Source organism: Mustela nivalis (genome assembly GCF_964662115.1).
Source record: "Mustela nivalis genome assembly, chromosome: 14".
In the NCBI taxonomy this organism is placed as follows: domain Eukaryota; kingdom Metazoa; phylum Chordata; class Mammalia; order Carnivora; family Mustelidae; genus Mustela; species Mustela nivalis.
The window spans coordinates 79077731-79099250 of NC_139033.1; the positions used below are offsets into that span (position 1 = coordinate 79077731).

The 21520-nt window shown below is 34.7% G+C and overlaps 1 protein-coding gene across 2 annotated transcripts in view; it reads right to left on the bottom strand.

The window, feature by feature from the left end:
- Positions 1-2987: 2987 nt before the first annotated feature.
- The window catches only part of CEP76 (centrosomal protein 76), a 35009-nt gene continuing 16476 nt past the window's right edge, over positions 2988-21520 (bottom strand). The window contains exons 9-13 of one of the 2 annotated variants that reach the window (XM_082697412.1): positions 21179-21345; positions 19523-19856; positions 17408-17625; positions 16721-16836; positions 2988-3102 (exon numbers count right to left, since the gene is read on the bottom strand). In XM_082697412.1, coding sequence (XP_082553538.1) covers positions 3086-3102; positions 16721-16836; positions 17408-17625; positions 19523-19856; positions 21179-21345 — 852 coding nt within the window. In that variant the 3' untranslated portion in view covers positions 2988-3085. Of the gene's footprint in view, positions 3103-16430; positions 16837-17407; positions 17626-19522; positions 19857-21178; positions 21346-21520 lie in introns of those variants that run through there. The other variant, XM_082697411.1, reaches the window with a different exon arrangement.

The window sequence follows — 21520 nt, forward strand, 5'->3', positions numbered from 1 at the left end:
CCTGCTCCCGCCCACCCCCGGGCGGTCGGCTGGGCGCGGGTCCTGCGCCTCTTTCAAGCCTCCACACGGTTTCTCCTGACCAGCCGACTTCGTACTGCGCCCGGCCTCGCTCCTTCATCATCATCCCCCGGATCCTCCTCTGCTCTTTTTGGGGTAGTTGTCGCCATCGATATACCGTATAATTTACTTAGATGTACTGTTTATTGAATAGGTCCTCCCATTTTCATTGTAAGCTCCCTGAGGACAGGGACCTTTATGGGGTTTGCTCACTGACTTCTCCCAAGTGCGTAGATGAAGGCCTGGGATATAACCATGTTATCAATAATTTGTAGACATTAGTTTCAGCGTCCTTCCGGATTCATTTTGTAACGTTCGCACAACTCCTCCCTAAGGATGTCTCCAGTGATCACACTCATCATAGTTCAGTGAGCCCAGTATGTTCAGACGATGTGTAATTAGTATCGGAGTGGCAACATTGAACTGAGGGGAACAAGCCGTAAAAGAAAAGAAATACTGCACTCCCCAGAACCTCGCTGACTTCATTAAGTTATGCAATATAACATCATTCTTAGATAAAATAATCACTCATTGGTAAACGAATTTAATTGGTAACTTTCCATTCTGAGGCTAGTGCTAAGAACCAGAGAGAGTTTAAAGTATCAATCGAGTAAGAAATTTACAGTAATTACCAATTAAACTTTTAAGGCAGCTTTGTGTGTAATATTAGATCCCACGCTCTTAACCATTGCATCTTGCACTAAAAATTACAAGGGTCTATTACCAATGCTTAAGATATCACAGTACATACAGCAGTAGTAGGGAGAAGAGAGAAAAGCAAAAGGTATTTTAAAAGAGTAAGGAATTGAAAGGGGGAGAAAAAAGCTTCTTCCTAATCACCTTATTATAATTTCACTACAAGAGATACAAAAAAAAAAAAAAAAAACCCTTAAGCAATATTATAGGTTCTTAATCCCATTGTAAAAATGCCCCTATTTGTGCCAAACCTTGAGAAGAAAAGCCTTATATGATACAGATCGGATGGATAGATATGGATATATAGATACATAAAATCTTTTGATTGAAAAACTGGGAAAACATATCCAAATTTTGCTACCTTAAAAGTTTAGATTCTGTGTGAATTCTGAAAATACAGAGGGCTTTAAAACAGTTTGAACAATGAACAGCTAAACGGTCTTCTCTTGTGGACAACACTACCATCTCGTGGCCTTATGGGATATTGCTGTTCCATTGCACTTGGACAACTACAACAAAAATCACTTATGTATTTGTCCTTATCTTTACTCCCTCCACAAAACACAAGTCAAATGAATTAATCAGCTAATGAATCCATGAGCCAGTCCCTTGCTACTCCTGGTGCAGGGCAATAAATAAATTTCCAAGTAAAGGTAACTGAAAGGAAGAAGGAAAGAAGTGGACATGAAGAAAAAGAAAAATCCAAATTTCACCTGAAATGTTATCGTTAAAAGATGTATTCTTTAAAACAAATTCACAACAGAAAGAGTTTTTCCTTTCTTTTTAAAAAAGATTTTATTTATTTATTTGAAAGAGAGAGCATGAGGGGGGGAGGGTCAGAGGAAGAAGTAGATGCCCTACTGAGCATTAGCGGGATTTGATACTGGGACTTCAGGATCTTGACCTGAGCTGAAGGCGGTTGCCTAACCAACTGAGCCACCTAAGTGCCAAGATTCTTTCCTTTCTTAAGTGATAATTTTTAAATATACATTTTGGGAAGAAAAACAATATGGCATTGAATCACAGGAGGGTTATATAAAATAGGGCTTCCCCCCCCCCCCCGGATACAAACTCATGACTGATATACTGTATTTAAAGTAAATTTCTTGCCTTTGAGAGCTTATATGGAATTAAGTTGAGGCAAGATGACAAGCAGAATGTTAATATAGAGGAAAACATAAAAGATAAGTCTTTAAAATCCTAGCTATATTTTATTATAAATCTATTTATTTATTTATTTATTTATTTATTTATTTTTAAAGATTTTTTTTTTTATTTATTTGTCAGAGAGCGAGCGAGCGAGAGTGAGCACAGGCAGACAGAGTGGAAGGCAGAGTCAGAGGGAGAAGCAGGCTCCCTGCGGAGCAAGGAGCCCGATGTGGGACTCGATTCCAGGACGCTGGGATCATGACCCGAGCCGAAGGCAGCTGCTTAACCAACTGAGCCACCCAGGCGTCCCTAAATCTATTTATTATATAACCTGAATATCTGATTCCTTTTTGTACAAAGATAGTATAACTTTTATATGATTTTTCAGAACTCTTTGAAATTTTGATAAAGCCCCATGTCCATCATCATAAGACTCTGAGAAAGTGACTCTTTTTTTTTTTTAAAGATTTTATTCATTTATTTGACAGAGAGAGATCGCAAGTAGGTAGAGAGGCAGGCAGAGAGAGAGGAAGGGAAGCAGACTCCCTGCTGAGCAGAGAGCCCGATGCGGGACTCGATCCCAGGACCCTGAGATCATGACCTGAGCCGAAGGCAGCGGCTTAACCCACTGAGCCACCCAGGCGCCCTGAGAAAGTGACTCTTGACAAGACTATCAGAGGTCCATATATACCCAGGACTCAGTCAGGACTGTGGAATAACTTGGAATAACCTTCCCATTTTCTCATTTTCAGTTCAAGTTCAAAGTTTCTAATACCTTGGGACAGTATATTTTGTCCCAATTTCTGTCACTGATTTTATTTTTTTTTATTCTTGGCTTCACCACTTTAAAAAAATGCTTTATATATTTAAAAGGAACAAGTCAAATCAACATGTAAATATCTTTTTCAAAGTGCTATAAGATCTGTGAAAAATAGTGGCACATGTTACTCTGAATATGATTTTAATATTCATTGATTTTGTTGCTGCATTTATTAAAAATGGAATCCTTGAAATTTTTTATCTTATATTTACTTATCATTTTTGCAGAATAAATGTACTTCATGCTTCATACTGTGGACATGCTGGCTGAGCTGCTCTGAGTCTTTCAGGGAGCAAGGCCTTCAGGGAGCACAATCTGCCTGTGCAGCCCAAGCTTAATCCAGTCACTCCCAGACAATTGCTCCTAAGAGGCACATTCACCTAGAAAAGTGCACCAAAAAGGAAAAAATAGAACAGCATATTTTTTTCAGTGACATAACCTAAATTTTTATTGCCCACAATTATAATATTTTATAATTTTAAAGTGATAATTTTACATTTTCAAAGTGCTTTCTTCAGTTATACAACCCAAGGTCAAATATTACTATCTCTATCTTACAAATGACAAAATATAGAACTAGTAAATGAATGAGGTAGGACTGAAATCCAGGACTCCTGAACAGCTCAGCTCTTTCTGCTACTTACATCTCTCCACATTTGCATAGAGCAAGAAAAAAGTCCTCACACTTCATTCCTCACTCCAGCAAGCAAGAGTAGTAAAAAGCAGATGCTTTAAATTTGTACATACCACCACAATCAACCAAACTTTTGGTATTTTAAATACCTTGAATGAATGATGCAATGCCCCATCTCCCTCTATTGGTTTTTGTGAGTTCACTGGCATTGAGTTTCACTGTAGCGGTGATCTCCCCATAGTAATTATCTTCAAAGTGATCTATAATAACTCCATCCTCATCAAAGAATTCCAAATTATCACTCCCCTAAGGAGGCTAATTCCATCAACAACCCTAAATGCAGTTTGAAACTCATCTCTTGTAATTTTCATAATCAAACTAAATACTAGCCCCAAATCTTTAAAATTAGTCATGGAAATTAGCATATAACCTCATACATAGAATCAGAAGTACATAGACCAGGTAAGAACACAACAAAACTGGATTCCTTTGATTTGTAAACTTGTAAAAGAATTAAGTTTTGTATCCAATGGCAGAGATATTGAGAAACATTTAGAAGATACTCATGAATGCCTTTTTCTAAGTGGTACCCCAAACCAGTGTTTTCCACAACATATTCATTCTGTAGCATCTAACATATTTAAAATTTACGTATCCTACCTTGATGAGATGAAGTTACATACCCACTGATAAAAACTGAGGAAAGGTAGAGGAACAAGGCAAAATATCTAACAGTAGCATATTAGTATGTTCATGAAGGATTCTGGAAAATACTAGGTCAAACAATAGCCATGTTTCACTGTCATATTTCACTTTATTAATGTGATTCTCCTTTGAAATAATTATTTTCAAACCAACAAGGACAGATGGTCTTCTGATTCTGAATATGAGTGGAATTGTTAGCCCCAATTAGTAAAAAAAAAAGATTCAATTTGGAGAAGACCTAGATCTAAATTTGAGGCCATCCACTATTTTACACTTAATAAAAATACGAGTCTGCAGAGGTTAAATAACTTACCCCAAATTACTGACATTTGCCAAAAGTACTTCAAATATACTTCCTTTAACATAAGCTTTCCAGATCCTGTTTTTTAGCCATATTACCTACTTCTCATCAAATTTCAAGTTAGGATAAGCAGTAGCTTATTTCTTAATTCTAATGGAAAATAGAAAACAATACAAGGCATGAAAATATCTTTATTTGCTAGCAAAATTTTGATGTTTGACAATACTTGCTTGAAAATGTAGAATTCTCAATAAAACTTTTAAGAAACCAGAATTTTAGGTTGTATAAGTTGAAGAGAATTAATGCATTTTCAGATTTAAGTAATACTTTGTTGATGAGACAAATCTAAAATATTTTTCAAACCTCCACAGTAAATTTTTGCTTTGCTTTATACAAAAAATATGGCACTTTCTTATTGTTCAAAAGATTTTTTTTTTTTAACTTAACGTGCCAGTAGAAGTCTGGAGCTTCTCTGGCTCTACTATTCTACTGTGATTCTGTAAAAGGCTCATTTCTCTTCCAAGGTCAATATGTAACTAACACAAAATATGGCTTACTTTAATTCAATTAAATAAGCAATGAAATAAAGCCTTGCTTTGGTACTTTTTGTGGAAGGGTATATAGGTTGGGCTGTACTTATATTTTAGTAGTGCTTTGCCCTCAGGTTTTTCCCTTGAAATATTTTTTTAGCCGGAATTCCTGTGTCCTTTTGATCTTTTCTTGATAGTCATTAATGGAGTACAATATCTTTCTTTCTCTTATTTTCTATGCATGTTCATTTCTCTTGGGAACAGCGAGCATAATCCTTGTTCCTATTTTCTACCTTATAATCATTGCCAAGAGATGTTAGAAAAAAATCATTGACATTAAAATTCACAAAGATGTAACTCCTAGATCTCAACCTAAAGCTATGACATTTTAAACACACCTCCTAAGCAGTTCTTTTAACGGTATAAAATTATTCACTGGGCACCTGGGTGGCTCAGTCGGTTAAGCGTCTGCTCCCAGGGGATCCCAGTCCTGAATCAGGCTCTCTGCTCAGCGGGGAGCTTGCTTCTCCCTTCTCCCTCTGCTATTCTCCCTGCTTGTGCTCTTCTCTCTCTCTTTCTATCTATCTCAAATAAATAAATAAATAAATAAATAAATAAATAAATAAATAAAATCTTTTAAAGATTTTATTTATTTGACAGAGAAAGCAGGGGTTGGGAAATGGCAGGCAGAGAGGGAGAGGGAGAAGCAGACTCCCTGTTGAGCAGAGAGCCTGACATGGGGCTCAATTCCAGGATCCTGAGATCATGACCCTAGCCAAAGGCAGACGCTCAACGGACTGAGCCACCCAGGCACCCTTAATAAAAAATCTTTTTAAAAAATCATTCCCTTGAAAATTTGGTAATTATCTTCCCTCAACTACGATATTGTCCTAATGTCATTGACATTTTCAGTTTTAACTGAATTATATAACGTTCATTATTTTTCTCTGTAGCAGAAGCAATTTTTTAATTTTATTGATTTTGTAGGATTTTAACCCACTGAGCCATCCAGGTGCCCCTGATTTTGTAGGATTTTAAATATTGGGCCAACTTTCCTCAGCTAAAGCAGAGGACTAAAGCAACCATCAAGATAAGTTAGGCCAGGGGCACCTGGATGGCTCAGTGGGTTAAAGCCTCTGCCTTCAGCTCAGGTCATGATCCCAGGGTCCTGGGATTGAGCCCTACATCAGGCTCCCCACTCAGCGCGGAGCCTGCTTCCCCCTCCCTCTGTCTCTGTCTGCCTCTCTGCCTACTTGTTATCTCTGTCAAGTAAATAAATATTTTTTAAAAAAGATAAGTTAGGCCAACTGTTTATGATGTTTACTTGATCAAACACATAAAATAGAAGACATTCATTTATATAACATTCCTATAAGCATATCTAGAGATATTTGAAATTCTCATCCAGTTATGTTTATACTCACGAAAACTTGCCATTATGTGAGAGTGATGAATATGATACAGTTTTTTAAAAGTCCAATAGCATAGTGTTAACACCTTAAATTTGTCTTATTATAAAGTAAATTAATGCATTAATATTTAAAATTCTTTCAAAGCACCTGAAATAACTAAGCGGCCTGCTGCATGCTGGTTAGTAAGTAAGGTAGAATTACAATATTAACCTTTACCTATGCAGGTCACAACACAAAAAGTAGCATTTTTCAGTGATTGAGTACCAAATGATTAGAATCTCTATTACATGTATTTAGAAGAAAAACATATCACATAAAGACATATTTCAAAAAGGCTTAAGCTTATTTTGAAAATGTCTTTGAGGGCGCCTGGGTGGCTCAGTGGGTTAAGCCGCTGCCTTCGGCTCAGGTCATGATCTCAGAGTCCTGGGATCGAGTCCCGCATCGGGCGCTCTGCTCAGCGGAGAGCCTGCTTCCCTCTCTCTCTCTCTCTGGCTGCCTCTCCGTCTACTTGTGATTTCTCTCTGTCAAATTAATAAATAAAATCTTTAAAAAAAAAAAAAAAAAAGAAAATGTCTTTGAAAAAGAACCCAATATTGTCATAGAGTTTTACAAAGAGGTAACTTTTGAGTTAACTTTCTCTATGATATTTAAAACAACCTGTACTTGTAATACAAGTTATTAACTGATTTTTACAATCAGGTATGTTAAAAACCGAAGATTCCAATTTAACATTTTTGAACTAATCTAAAAACATTAAGGTGCCTCGTTAGCGCAGTAGGTAGTGCGTCAGTCTCATAAAAACATTAGTTTTCGTGATGTACTGTCAGACAAAAAGTAATCAAGTTTCGTTTGAAACATTATTTATAACTTTAGCTTAAAAAATTAAAATTCCATATCACTGGAATCAAGCTAGTATAAATCTCAAGCTGATTCTTTTAAGTTTTTTAAGATTTTATTTATTGATTTGAGAGAGAGAGTGAGTTAGAGAGAGAGCATGAAGGGGGAGAAAGTCAGAGGGAAAAGTGGACACCCTGCAGATCTAGGAGCCCGAAGTGGGATTCAATTGCAGGACTCTGGGATCATGACCTAAGCCGAAGGCAGAGGCTTAACCAACTGAGCCACCCAGGTGTCCTGATTTTTGTTAAGATGTATATGAGAAACCCGAGAGCAACCATCAAAAAATAAATAAACTTAAAAATAGTGACATTATTAAAGACATTTACATTTAAATTAGAAATTAAAATTAGAAAATATTTACTTAATGCAAATGAAAGTGGTAAAGGAGAAATAGAGGAAAAAGTATGAAACACAAAACAAAAAGTTAAATGGTAAACATAAACCCAGATATATTAATAAGAACATAAAATGTGAATGGATATAATAACACAGACAAAAGGCAGAGACTCTCAGACTGAGGGGGGAAAAACGATTTGATTTTACACCATCCACAAGAGATACTCTTTGTATTGAAAGATAAGAATTCATTAAAAGTTAAATAATGGAAGAAGATATAATCATGCAGATGGCAGCCACAAGAAAACTATATTAAAATAAAAAAAGCAGACATTACAACAAGAATATTATTAGACATAAAGAGGATTTTTTTATGATAAAAGAATATATACATATAACAATTACAAACATATAACAGAGCACCAAAATACATGGAAAAAAAAACTGATAGGAAGGGAGAAATAATTCAACAGCAATAGTTGGAGGACTTTACTACTCTACTTTCATTAAAAATTGAACAATTAGAATAGAACCATTAATGGATTGATAAAATATTTGAACCCTATAAACCATTAGACCCCACATACAACTACAGAACATTCCACCCAACAATAGAATATACTTTTCTCTGAAGTGCACATGTGAACATTCTCCAGGACAAACTATGTTAATTCCTAAAATAAACATCAATAAATAAATCAATAGCAGGGGGAAAAATTGGGTAATTCACAAACACATGGAAATTAACACATTAACACACTCCTAAATAGCTAATGGGTCAAAGAAGAAATCAAAAGGGACATCAGAAAATACTATGTGATGGAAGAAAAAAAAACATACATACCGAAATCTATGGGATGCATCCAAAGGAGTGCTTAGAGGAAAATTTATAGTTGTAAATGACTATGTTAAGGAAGAGGAAAGATCCAAAATCAGTAAGTTAACCTTCCACCTTAAGATACTAGAAAAAGAAGTACAACTAAACCTAAAGCAAGAAGGAGAGAAATAATAAAGAACAGGGTAGAAATGAATGAAAAAGGAATAGAAAAACAACAAAGAAAAATCAATGAAACAAACCCTAGTTCTTTGGAAAGATCAACAAATTGGGGGGTAAAAGAGAGAGAGAGAGAGAGCAGTCTCCCATTACTAGAATCAGAAATGAAAGAGGAGTTACTACTGACTTTATGAAGAAATACTATGAACAACTGTACAGCAAAATTAGATAACTTAGATGAAATAGATAAATTCCTAGAAAGACACAAAATATCAATACTGCTTCTGGAAGAAACAGACAATCTGGATAGACCTATAATAAGTGAAAAAACTGAGCTAGTAATTAAAAAACTACCTATAAGGGCGCCTGGGTGGCTCAGTGGGTTAGGCCGCTGCCTTCGGCTCAGGTCATGATCTCAGGGTCCTGGGATCGAGTCCCACATCGGGCTCTCTGCTCAGCAGGGATCCTGCTTCCTCCTCTCTCTGCCTACTTGTGATCTCTCTCTGTCAAATAAATAAATAAAATCTTTAAAAAAAAAAAAAAACAACTACCTGTAAAGTAAAGCCCAGGCCCAAAAGATGGTCTCTGAATTTTACCAAAGTGAAAACTGAATCAACTTGGGGCACATGTGTGGCTCCATTGGTTAAGTATCTAACTCTTGATTTTGGCTCAGGTAATGATCTCAGGGTTGTGAAATCAAGCCCTGCACTGGACTCCATACTGGGTGTGGAACATGCTTAAGATTCTTTATCTCTCTCACGCCCACCCCCAACTCATGTGAACTCACTCTCTCTCCCTTCTTCCCTCTCTTAGAAAAAAAAAAAAAAAAAGAAAGAATCAACTTTCCACCAACTCCCAAAAAAACAGCAGCAAGGAACACTTTCCAATTCATTTTGAGACCAGCATTACCCTGATACCAAATCAAAGACATCACAAGAAAAGTAAACTACAAACCAGTATCTCTTATGAATACAGACAGAAAAATCCTCAACAAAATACTACAAACTGAATACAGCAGCCTATAAAAAGAATTACACACCACCAATACAATTTATCCCAGAAATTCAAGATTGGTTTAACACTTGAAAATCAATTTACGTAATACATTATATCAAAAAATCATTTTATCTCAATAGATGCAAAGAGAGCATTTGACAAAAATCCAGCACCCTTTCATGATAAAAATAAAAACTACTAGTATCTAGATGGGAACTTCCTCAACCTAATAAAGGGCATCTATGAGAAAACTAGTTAACATCAGACTTAATGGTGAAAAGAATGATTTCTCTCCAACAGCATGAACAAGACAAGGATATTTGCTCTTACCATTTCCCTTCAATCTTGTCCTGGAGGTATTAGCCAGGGCAATTAGACAGATAAATGAATGATGAATAAATGAATGAATGAATGAATGAATGGGAGATATCTAGATAGGAAATGAAGAAGTAAAAGTACTTCTATTTGCAGGTGTCATGATTGTGCCTAAAGAAAATCCTAAGGAATCCACTAAAAAAACTATTAGAACTATTAAATGAGGTCAGCAAGGTTGCATGATACAAGATCAACATACAAAAATCAATTATATGTCTATACACTTGCAACAAACAATCCAAAAATGAAACTAAGTAAAACAATTCCATTTATAATAGCATCAAAAAAGCTAAAATAGGAATAAATTAACAGAAGTACAAAACTAAAAAATACAAAATGTTGTTGAGGAAAAAATAAAGATTTAAAATAAATGGCAAAATAACCATATTCATGAAGCAAACAATGTAATGTCTTCATCTTAACAATGGTAAGATGACAATACTCCACAATATCAAGACAATCCTTAGAATCCTGATGTTTTATAGAAATCAGCAGGCTGATTCTAAAATTCATATGGAATTGCAAAAGACCCAGAATAGCCAAAACAATTTTGAAAAAGAACACAGATGTAGGACTGTCACAATTTCAAAATGTACAGAAAAGCAATGATAGATAATAAAAATGTGTGGTACAGGAACAAAAAACCAGACTGGCACAATAGGAATACAGAGTCATGACTCTATTCCTACATTTATAATCAAATGACAAGGCTGTCAAGATCATTCAGTGGGGATAGAATAGTCTTCTCAACAAAGGGTGATTAAACACCTGAATAAGCTGGCCTCTTACTGACAACATATACAAAACTTCACTGAAAAAGGATCAAAGGCCTAAGAGATAACACTATAATACTCTTAGAAGAAAACATAGTGATACATCTTCATGACCTTAGATTTGGCAAGGGATTCTTAAACATGACAACAAAACCAACAGCAACAATGAAACAGATACATTGGCCTTTGTCAAAATTAAAAACTTTAGTACTTCAAAAAAAAAACCAAACCAACTTTAGTACTTCAAGGATACAATCATGAAAATGAAAACAATCCACAGAATAGGAAAAAATATCTACAAATCATATGTCTGAAGACTTGTATTTAAAATATATAAAGGACTCTTACAACTCATAATAAAAAGACAACCCAATTTAAAAATGGTGATAGATCCAAATAGACATTTCTTCAAGGAAGATATACAAATGGCCAATAAGCACATGAAAGAATGCTCAATGTCATGAGCCATTAGGGAAATGCAAATAAAAACCACAAAGAGATACCACTTCATACCCAACGGGATGACTAGAATCAGAAGAAGGTCAGATAATAACAAGGTGTTGGCATGATAGTGGAGAAATTAGAAAACTCATCCACTGCTAGTGGGATTAGAAAGTAGTGCACCTGCTTTGGAAATCTATTTGGCATTTCACTAAAATGTTGGTTATCATATGACCTAGCAATTCCTCTTCTAGATATACATCCAAGAGAAATGAAGACACATGCCCACATAAAACCACATAAAAAATATAGCAGCATTATTTATAATAGTAAAAAAGTGAACACAACCAAAATGTCTATTGTAAAAAGGGTAAATAAATAACATATCCATGTAATGGAGTATTATTTACCCTAAAAAGGAATGACATGATACATGCAAGAACCTGGATAAATCTAAGACATTATGCTAAGTGAAAGAAACCTGTCACAGAAGACCATATGTGATTCCATTCATAGGAAAATCCAGAATAGGGAAATCTACATAGAAAGTAGATTAGTGGTTGCTTAGGGCTAGGGAGAAAGGAGGGTAGAGAATAGGGAGATGGGAAAGTAATAGCTAAAGGGTAAAGGGTTTCTTTTGGAGGTGATGAAATGTTCTAATACTGATTGAAGATGGTTGTATGTATCTCTAAATATAATATGAACCACTTAACTGTACACTTTAAAAGTTATTATATATGTGATGAATCATTAAATTCTATTACTAAAACCAATACTACATTAACTAACTTGAATCTAAATTAAAACTTGGAAGAAAAGAAATGGTTAATTGTATGGTAGGCAAATTATGTCAATAAAGCTGAATTGGTGATAAAATATTTGCTTGTGTTTCAAATCAAATAGATTTCTAACTTCTGACAATCATCTTCCAGTTTTATACTACCATTCCTCCTATTCCCTTACTGTATACATTGTGTACAAGGAAACAATTTTGTAAAAATTCAGTAACAACTGGCCAGGTATAATCAACTTGTAAATGGATTTCAGAATGAATACTCTCAAAATACAGACAATATGACTGAAATATTTTCTAGATGCATGTTAGTAGGCACTACCCCTCTACCTCAGTTTACTGAATCTCTTTTGAGTATACAAATAGTTGAATTCTACACCACAATGAATCTCAAGCAGCTCATTGCCCCTTAAGGGCCTCAGCTTCTCTAGGCCATCCTCCCTAAAAGGTAATTCCGGCCTCATGTCAGGGACTTAATGTCCCAAATATTACTGTAATTTTTGACAGGTTATGTGATGAATACCATAAAAGGTGCCTTCCATATCCCTGTGTCTTGGGTAGAACAAGTAAAATGAAAATTTTCCATACTATATTGGATTGTAACTTGGTCATACCTAATAATGCCATGCCCACAGAGAGAAAAACTCACATTGTGCAGACAAAAAGAAGTAAACTCAAAGTCAGAATTTGATTCTAGAACAGGTCTGCTATTAGAGATATGTATCTTTAGACAGGGAACTTCATGGCTCTGGATTTTTATTACTATATAAATTACGTGGACCAGAAGACCTAAGACTTTCAAGCCCCAAATCCCATAATTTCAAGCCATGACATATTAAAATGCATAAAGACAGTTAAAACTCTAGTTTTAAGACAGTTAAAACTCTATTGGCAGTTAAAAGAGACTGCCACTAATAATTACAGAAAAACTACAAAAACAAAACAAAACAAAATCAGTTACCTTCAAAAACACTAGTGAACAACTGTTTTGGAGTATTAGTACCAGTCTAAATTCAGTAGACTCAGAGAAGGAATCTTTCATAAGAATGTATGTGAACTGGGGTGCCTGGGTGGCTCAGTCATTCATTTCAGTTCAAACCCCACATTAGGCTCTGTGTCCAGAAGAGTCTGCTTGAGGATTCTCTGTCTCCCTTTCCCTTTGCCCCACTGCTTGCTCGCTCTCTAAAACAAACAAATCTTTAAAAAATAGAGAATATATGTGAACTAATGACCAGCTAATACACTCCTCTACTTAATATCCATGTCTACTTCAACACTGGTATCATGTAGTTAACTCACAAACCAAATACAAATCAAATGGAATTGCAAGGATATGCCAACCACATCTCAAAAGAAAAATTAAACATTTAATACCCATTTACATGCATTAATGATTATAACAACTTGTGCTTTAAATATAGCATATGCTATAAACAATTTAGGTTTTCAAAATGAGATGGCTTCTATTGTATGTTTAGCTATTTTGTTTTTAATATTTTATATATGCTTTGGCTAATCTTAAATTATTTCTGAACTTCCAACAGCTAGAAACCAATGTTGCCTTCCTTTTCATTGGTTTAAAAGTTAAGGGCATGTTAAAAATCAGATCATCTAATTCCTGTACTTATCTTCTTAAGCAGAAAGGACAAAACTGTTATCTAAGAGTCAAAAAAAAAAAAAAAAAAAAACCCTGCAAAAATTGCCAACTGTAGTCTAACCTAAAATATGTTCTTATTTAGTACAACATGAAATCAAAAGTATGAAAGGGATAGTTTAAGCAATCAATGATTTATAACTAATGCCTTCTGATGGTCAGTTACATGGCACAGAATACTATTTTAACAGTAATAAGTCTTTTCAGATATAAAGCCTACTTTTCATTTGGTTCAAATCTTATCTTTGTTAAGAAGTAGAAAAGTGGGTTTCAAATTTATGTACTTTCCAGAATGGCCAACTTATAGATGTATTTTTGCAGATAATAGAAAAAAATGCATATACTTCAATAATAGAAAAAAAAATGTAAAGGTATCTGGAGTGTTCACTTAGTTTGAACTAAATTTAATACTTTATTCAACAGGCTCATGCTTAAGTAATAAAATTTCTAGGTTTCTGATATTCTTCTACTAAATAAATACACCTATATATTATACACACACATATATATGTATAGAGGACTGTATTAGTGTACATATTGTCAAAAGAACACATTAAAGACATTATATAAAAATTTACATTTTTAATACAAAAACAACTTTTATGACAAATAGACAAGGTAAATTTAATTTTTAAAAAGAAAAAATTCTAGACAAACTATAAGTGACTCTTAATCTCACAAAACAAACTGAGGGTAGCTGGGGGGAGGGGGTTTGGGAGAAGGGGGTGGGATTATGGACATTGGGGAGGGTATGTGCTTTGGTGAGTGCTGTGAAGTGTGTAAACCTGGTGATTCACAGACCTGTACCCCTGGGGATAAAAATATATGATTATAAAAAATAAAAAATTAAAAAAAAAAAAAGAAAAATTTCTGGTAGAGAATTCTAGTGATAAATGCACTGAAAGAATCTTTTGGAATAAACCACCTTTATAGGAAATTATTCACATCAGACTCTATTAAAGTGCAAAAAAGGATATTTATTTTAGAACTCATACCAAAGACGCATTATGAATACATGTGTAACTCTGGTACAACAAGTCAGGAAGATATTACCCAGCCTCAGTGATAAGATAACCTTGATCTTAACATGGTCTGCCTTTTAATATGTGCCCCATGAATAGTTAATTCTAAAAGTTGAACATTACAAGCAATTTTCCCTATTGATAGCTTTATGAGTAATTCCGGTAACAGAGGGAAAAGTCTTAGTTCTTATTTTGCTAATTCTCTAAAGTCAGGTCAGTCTCACAAGAAACATCTGATTACTATCTTCAGTGAAAATTAGGAAGGATATTTTCAGATTTTTTTAAACAAGTTAAATCATAGATATTTATCATATATAAAAATAAGCAAAAGGTAAATTTTAGGGTATCTCTAGGTTTTACTTTTTTAAAAAAACATTAAATCATTTTATTTGCAATGAAGTGATGAAAGGAGTAACCTGTACAGCCAACTGGTATCCTGTTTTTTTTTTTTGGTTTTAAGTAGGTTCCACGCCCAGTGTGGACCCCAGTGTGGGCTGAACTCACAATCCTGAGATTAAGACCTGAGCTGAGATCAACAAGAGTGGGACACTTAACCAACTGAGTCACCCAGGCACCCACACAGTTGCTTTCTTTTCTTTCTTTCTTTTTTTTTTTTTTTAAGATTTTTATTTATTTATTTGACAGACACAGATTACAAGTAGGCAGAGAGGGAGAAGCAGGCTCCCTGCTGAGCAGAGAGCCCGATGTGGGGCTCGATCTCAGGACCCTGGGATCATGACCTGAGCAGAAGGCAGAGGCTTTAACCCACTAAGCCACCCAGGCGCCCCCACAGTTGCTTTCTTAAGACCAATGGATGAACCAGCTGAATTAAGATCTGTGCAAAGATGCTGAGTGGGTAGTTAAATCAACTGTCATGCAGCTCCTTAAAAAACTGCTACAGTTTTTTTAATGGTCACTATTGCTCACTTTTAAAACCAACTTTTAAAACTTGCTCAATTTTAAAGCAAATAGCAGCATGAAGTCCCTCACATATGCTCATTTTTCAATGGCTTCACATAATGATTCTCCAATTTAGAGTAGTTACATATACACTGATCGTTTTAGCACAATGGAAAACAAAAAGGAAGAAAGAAAAACAAATGTGGTTTTATAAGATGAAATCCATGAAGAGGATAGTAATGACTACAGAAAATCAGTAACAGACTGCCAATAATAATCACAGAAACCAGTTTATCGGTGTCACAACAAAAGGGTATGATGAATTTTTTCTAAAATACTCATTTTTGAGGCACCTCAGTGGCTCAGTCAATTAAGTGTCGGTCTTCAGCTCAGGTCATGATCCCAGGGTCCTGGAATATAGCCCTGCATCAGGCTCCCTGCTCAGCGGGTTGCCTGCTTCCCCCTCTCCCTCTGCCATTCCCCTGCTTATGTGTGCTCTCTCTCTCTCAAATAAATAAAGATTTAAACATTTTAAAAATAAAAATAATACTCATTTTATAATGGATCAAACTAGCATATTTATAAATTATTTATGTACTTTTATGTGAGGTTTGTTTTGTTATTAATATTTATGCTTTTCTGCTATTTGTTTTCCTACTCTTGCATCGAAGTCTTCCCATAAATCCCTGGAAAGTCACAAATATCCCATGGCCATGGGTAAACCACAGAAGTGATAATTCATCAAAATGTATTTTCACTTATTTAATAAATATATCTGTTGTGAGGTTAATTTCTAATTATATAAAATAATCCCATTAATCTATGAAAAATAATGATATTGATTTTACTATGGCTCAAACCCTTGGGCAAATAAATATCTCTGATTACCTGTTAATGTAAAGAAAATGAAGTAAATTTTATATTCATATTTAAACTACTGAATACCTGTAAACAAAGTAGCATTTATTAAAATAAAGTATACACTTAATTTATACTAAATTCCACTCAGATTTACACAAGTTTTTTATCCTTAATTTTTAAATACACACATGATGTTTTTCAAACATTATCAGTCAGGTATATACAAAAGTGAAACATGACATCCAAGCCAGAATATGATTCTTAAAATAACAACCTCTAAACAGCTAGTAATGTACAATGTGTAAAATTCCAATAAAACACAGGTATATTCTTATAGAAATGTTAGTCCTATAATACCGAGCGATATTTACAAGCAAACATGATCCAAACAGCACATGCAGATTCAGGGTAAGTAAACACTCGGACACGGACTGCCAGTCGCACCTGGTCTCCACGGCAACAGATTATCTCTTCACAGAAAGGAGACCTATATAAGAAAGAAAGTGAACTTCTAAGTAAGTCAATATTTAAAACATCTTTTAAAAATCCTATCTCTGCTACCAATAGCCCTCTGATTTGGGTTGACCTATTCAAATTATAGAATATTTCCTCAGTCTACAAATTAAAAAAATTACCCTGGACAAGATCAGAAATCCTCAACTGAGACTGCACCAAAATCAGTGGGAAAATTATCCCAACTCCCTAGAGCTACATTTAAGATTTAATGAATCACAATCTGTGGCAAGAAAAATAATAAATCATTACAAAAGTTCACCATGTGATTATAAAATCATTCCCAAATAACCAGCCCAACAGAATGCTAAAATCGCTAGCTTAAGAGGGGCATCTGGGTGGCTCAAGAGGTTGCACATCTTATTCCCGGTTTCGGCTAAGGTCATGACCTCAGGGTCATGAGATTCAGCCCCACACTGGACTCCAGGCTCAGTACAGAGTCTGCTTGTCCCTACTATGCCCCCACCTCATGCTCTCTCTCAAATAAATATCTTTAAATTCCCAAGCCAATAATAACATTTATGAACTCACGAATTCTACCTTACCGAAGACATGTGGCAAATGCACGCCTTGCATTTCTATATACAAAATGTATTGGGAACCCTTTAAAAGTGTGACCATCAGGGACAGCCCTCCTTATGGCATCTTGAAATTCTTCATTGCCTGCAGATATACTTGTTGTACGCTCAAATTCATAAGAAGCCAAAGCTGGTGATAAGAGATAGGAAAGCTGATCTTCCCAAACAGTAGTGAGACCAAGATCCTACAGCAATCAAGATAAAAAGAAAAGGTGAAACACACTAATATTTTAAAAACCAATTATAAGCATTGACTATTTTAATATATGCCAAGAGATTTTTAAAACATCATAACTTTTTAAACTTTCTATTAATAAATTTAAGGACACATGCAAATAAAGGAACTACAAGTATCTGGTTTTACTTCTTAGAGAAAAAAATAAAAAGCTTTCAATACAATGATGTTACTAAAGGCTCCAAAACCTATACTTCCTTAATATGCACTAGAAAAGATTATATGGAAGAGTACTACTATGTAAAACACAACGCCACTGAAATCTGAAATTGTATTTTATTTAACTTTAAAGAGTTTAGTAAGATTCAATCTGCCTAATTTGATTGCTCCAACACAAATTCAACAGTAGTAGAAAAGTCAACAAATGAACTGCATGTATAATTAAACTTAAGTACTTATTTAAAAAAAAAAAAACCACACTAACTTTCATACTGTAGAGATAAAAAGGTGAAAAAGACATGCTATAGGCCTTCAGGGAGCTAAAAACATGTTTCTGTGGAATGTTAAAGGCAATTATGATTTCATCTATAACATCAAATGAACTATAGATATCTAGACACATGATATTTTAAAAACAAACATAAAAAACTGTCAAAATTCAAAATATTTTGATCATAACAGATCTCTACCATATCCTCATTTTGTGTTAAAGGTTTTAACTGGTTCCAAGTAACCCCAGAGGTCTATATCATCTATCTTTTTACTGTGGCAAAAAGTAAATCTCACTTGCTGGTTTATAGGCACAATTACCTTAGTGATCAACACTAGTATCTAGCTCAGTTTTCTTCTGTATAAGTTCTTATAATGTAATAAAATACTGGTCTTGTTTGTAAACAAGATCTAAGAAAATTAAAAGGCAGTATAAGTGATGGAGGGAAAGGGGCAGGAACGAGGGGCTTTCATTCCCAGCAATATAGTGAACTAGGTCCTTGAAACAACCTATTTCTAAGATCAAACTACAAACACCAGATTAAATATTTTCCAAAATATACTTTTAGATGCTTTGGTGAGTTGGCAAGTGAGTACAGCAGATTTTAGAAGCCAAAACTAATAGTAATTGGGGACCCACAAAATATATTTGGTAAATCAGTTTGCCTTTTGATGGCCTCGAGGAACACAAAAAACAGGATTCACCGAAGATGGGGAGTCTATCAGGGAATCCAAAAAGGTGAATTAGAAATAAGTCTTTGGGGATGGGGATTCTAGTCCTTTGACAGTTACATGTGTTACAAAGAACTTTTCCCACTCCAACTGTGCTCTTTTCACTCCCTGACTGGCTTCTTTTGATGAAAAAAATTCTTAAAATATACTAATTTTTTGTTTTTTTAATGTCTTCTTTAATGTACAAAAGAAATCTGAAGGGCTAAGAAATAAGAGGTTTGATTTCATTAGTAATCAGGGAAATGCAAATTAAAGCTAAAATGAGGATATATTTTTACATCCAGCTAAATAAGTGTGATAGGAAGAAATAAACAAAACCAACCTGGAAAAAAATGAATATGAAAAAATATAACCCAATATTTTCAAAGAGAATAGTATCAATAAGTACTTCACAAAAAAATCCAAATTAGTGGTATTTAGCACAAGTTTGAACTAGTTCAACATTCTTCATTTCTAGAAGGAAGTAATGAATTCTAAAAGTATTAGTGAATTTAGAAATGTTTGAGTCTTAGAACCTAACTCTCATGACTTTCAAAACTACAAGCTTCTTAAGGGCAGGAACTAAATTTGCTTTCTTCAGGGCTCGAACAGTGACGGCACTATCCCACCTGTCCCCTCCCCAAATTGTTAAATATATAAACAGATGAAAAAAAATGCACAAAACTACAAATTTCAGTGTTAATTACCTTCCTGTGTTCTGACACTAGCAGCCTTAGCTGCATTTCTATTTCATTACTTGTTACTGAAGCATCAATTGTGGATGCACATAGAGGGGGAAAGGGAGGAAGGGATGTTGTAGCTCCTGGAGCACACACAGATTTGATTGCTTCTTCACTCATGGGTTTCCATTTGGATTCATCATTCAAATCAAATACACAGATTTCTACTGAGTCAGAGGGCTGACAATTTCCCAGGAACATCTGATGATTGAAAACACAACCAATTGTTCGATATGGGTACAATGGTTTGGGCTGTTCAGCAACTGGAGATTCATCAGGATTGGCAGGTTTGTGGATGTACCTAAAAAAAGTAAATCATAACTTTCTATAATAAAAACTTAAAAATTAAAAAAGCAAAACCTAACTGAAAAAGATATTTAAGGCTATAACTATTTCCGGGGTTACAGTTCAATACTTGCTTTTTCTTCTTATATTTCTACAATTTGATTACACTTTAGTAATTGTATGGCACATATTATGATATAAAAATCAACTTTATTCAACATGAAAATATTATTCTATGTATAACCATTAAGATAAAAACTGTTTAGGGTGCCTGGGTGGCACAGTCGTTGGGCATCTGCCTTCAGCTCAGGTCATGATCCCAGAGTCCTGGGATCGAGCCCCATATTGGGCTCTGTGCTCAGCGGGATGCCTGCTTCTCCCTCTCCCACTCCCCCTGCTTGTGTTACTGCTCTCACTGTCTCTCTGACACACACACACACAAAAAATCTTAAAAAAAAAAAAAAAGATAAAAACTGTTTATCTCAGATAACACAATTAAAATAATTTAGCTATACATTAATAGGTACAACTAACTAAAATGAATAGCAACCAGGGAAAAATTCAGAAAACTAAGAAGATGGCCCAGGGCTGTGCCTTTAGTAACTCCAACATTTATAGACAAGATGAAGGAGAAATGAGACAAGCCAGATAGGAATAATTAAAATTGAAAGTGCTATCAAGAAGCTAAAGAAAGAGATGGTCCCAGGAAAGAGGGAGGAGCACTGAACTCCTTCCAAACTGATGGTAGTCAAAAGAAATAAGAAAAGTATACACTGAATTTACCAATGTGGGGTTAGTGACATCAAATTTTCAAAAGAAATCATGACTTACAACCTGAACTGATTTTTAGGTTTGGGGAAAAACATTAGAAAAAGCATATGCCAATTACATGAAATTAAAAATAAATCATTTATTTTTTACCAATATTATGTTGGAAGAATATTTTAGATGTACAAATTTTCTTCAAATTTAATAGCTATTTTAATTGAAGTAATCTTTCACATAGTTATCAAAAAGGCTCTAATAATGAAAATTATCAGTATGTGCCTTTGAGTACCATCAATATAAGAACCTATAATTTAAAACATTTACATCTTCTTTTTTTTTTTTTAAGATTTTTTTATTTACTTATTTGACGGAGAGAGATCACAAGTAGGCAGAGAGGCAGGCAGAGAGAGAGGAGGAAGCAGGCTCCCTGCCAAGCAGAGAGCCCGATGTGGGACTGGATCCCAGGACCCTTAGATCATGACCTGAGCTGAAGGCAGAGACTTAACCCACTGAGCCACCCAGGCGCCCATACATCTTCATTTTAATATCCTCGTAACATAGTTGACAAACCTGTGTCCTGTTAAACTCTCCCAAAAAGTGATAGTTCCATCAGTTCCACAGGTCATCACCCACGCATGAGGTACTCCTTTTGCCTTAGTCCCAACACAGACAAAGGCTTCTAATCCATATCCAAGAAGAAGGCTGCATAGAAGGTTAGCATGATCTTCACAGTCACCCTAGAAAATGAAATCAATTAAATATTTATTCCTTCACAGTTTCTTCACTAAATATCCAAATATACAAAATTATAATTTAAAAAGTATTAATTTTTTCATTAAAAAAAAAATTTTTTTTTTAAAGTAATCTCTAAACCCAACATGGGACTAAAACTCACAATCCTGAGACGGAGAG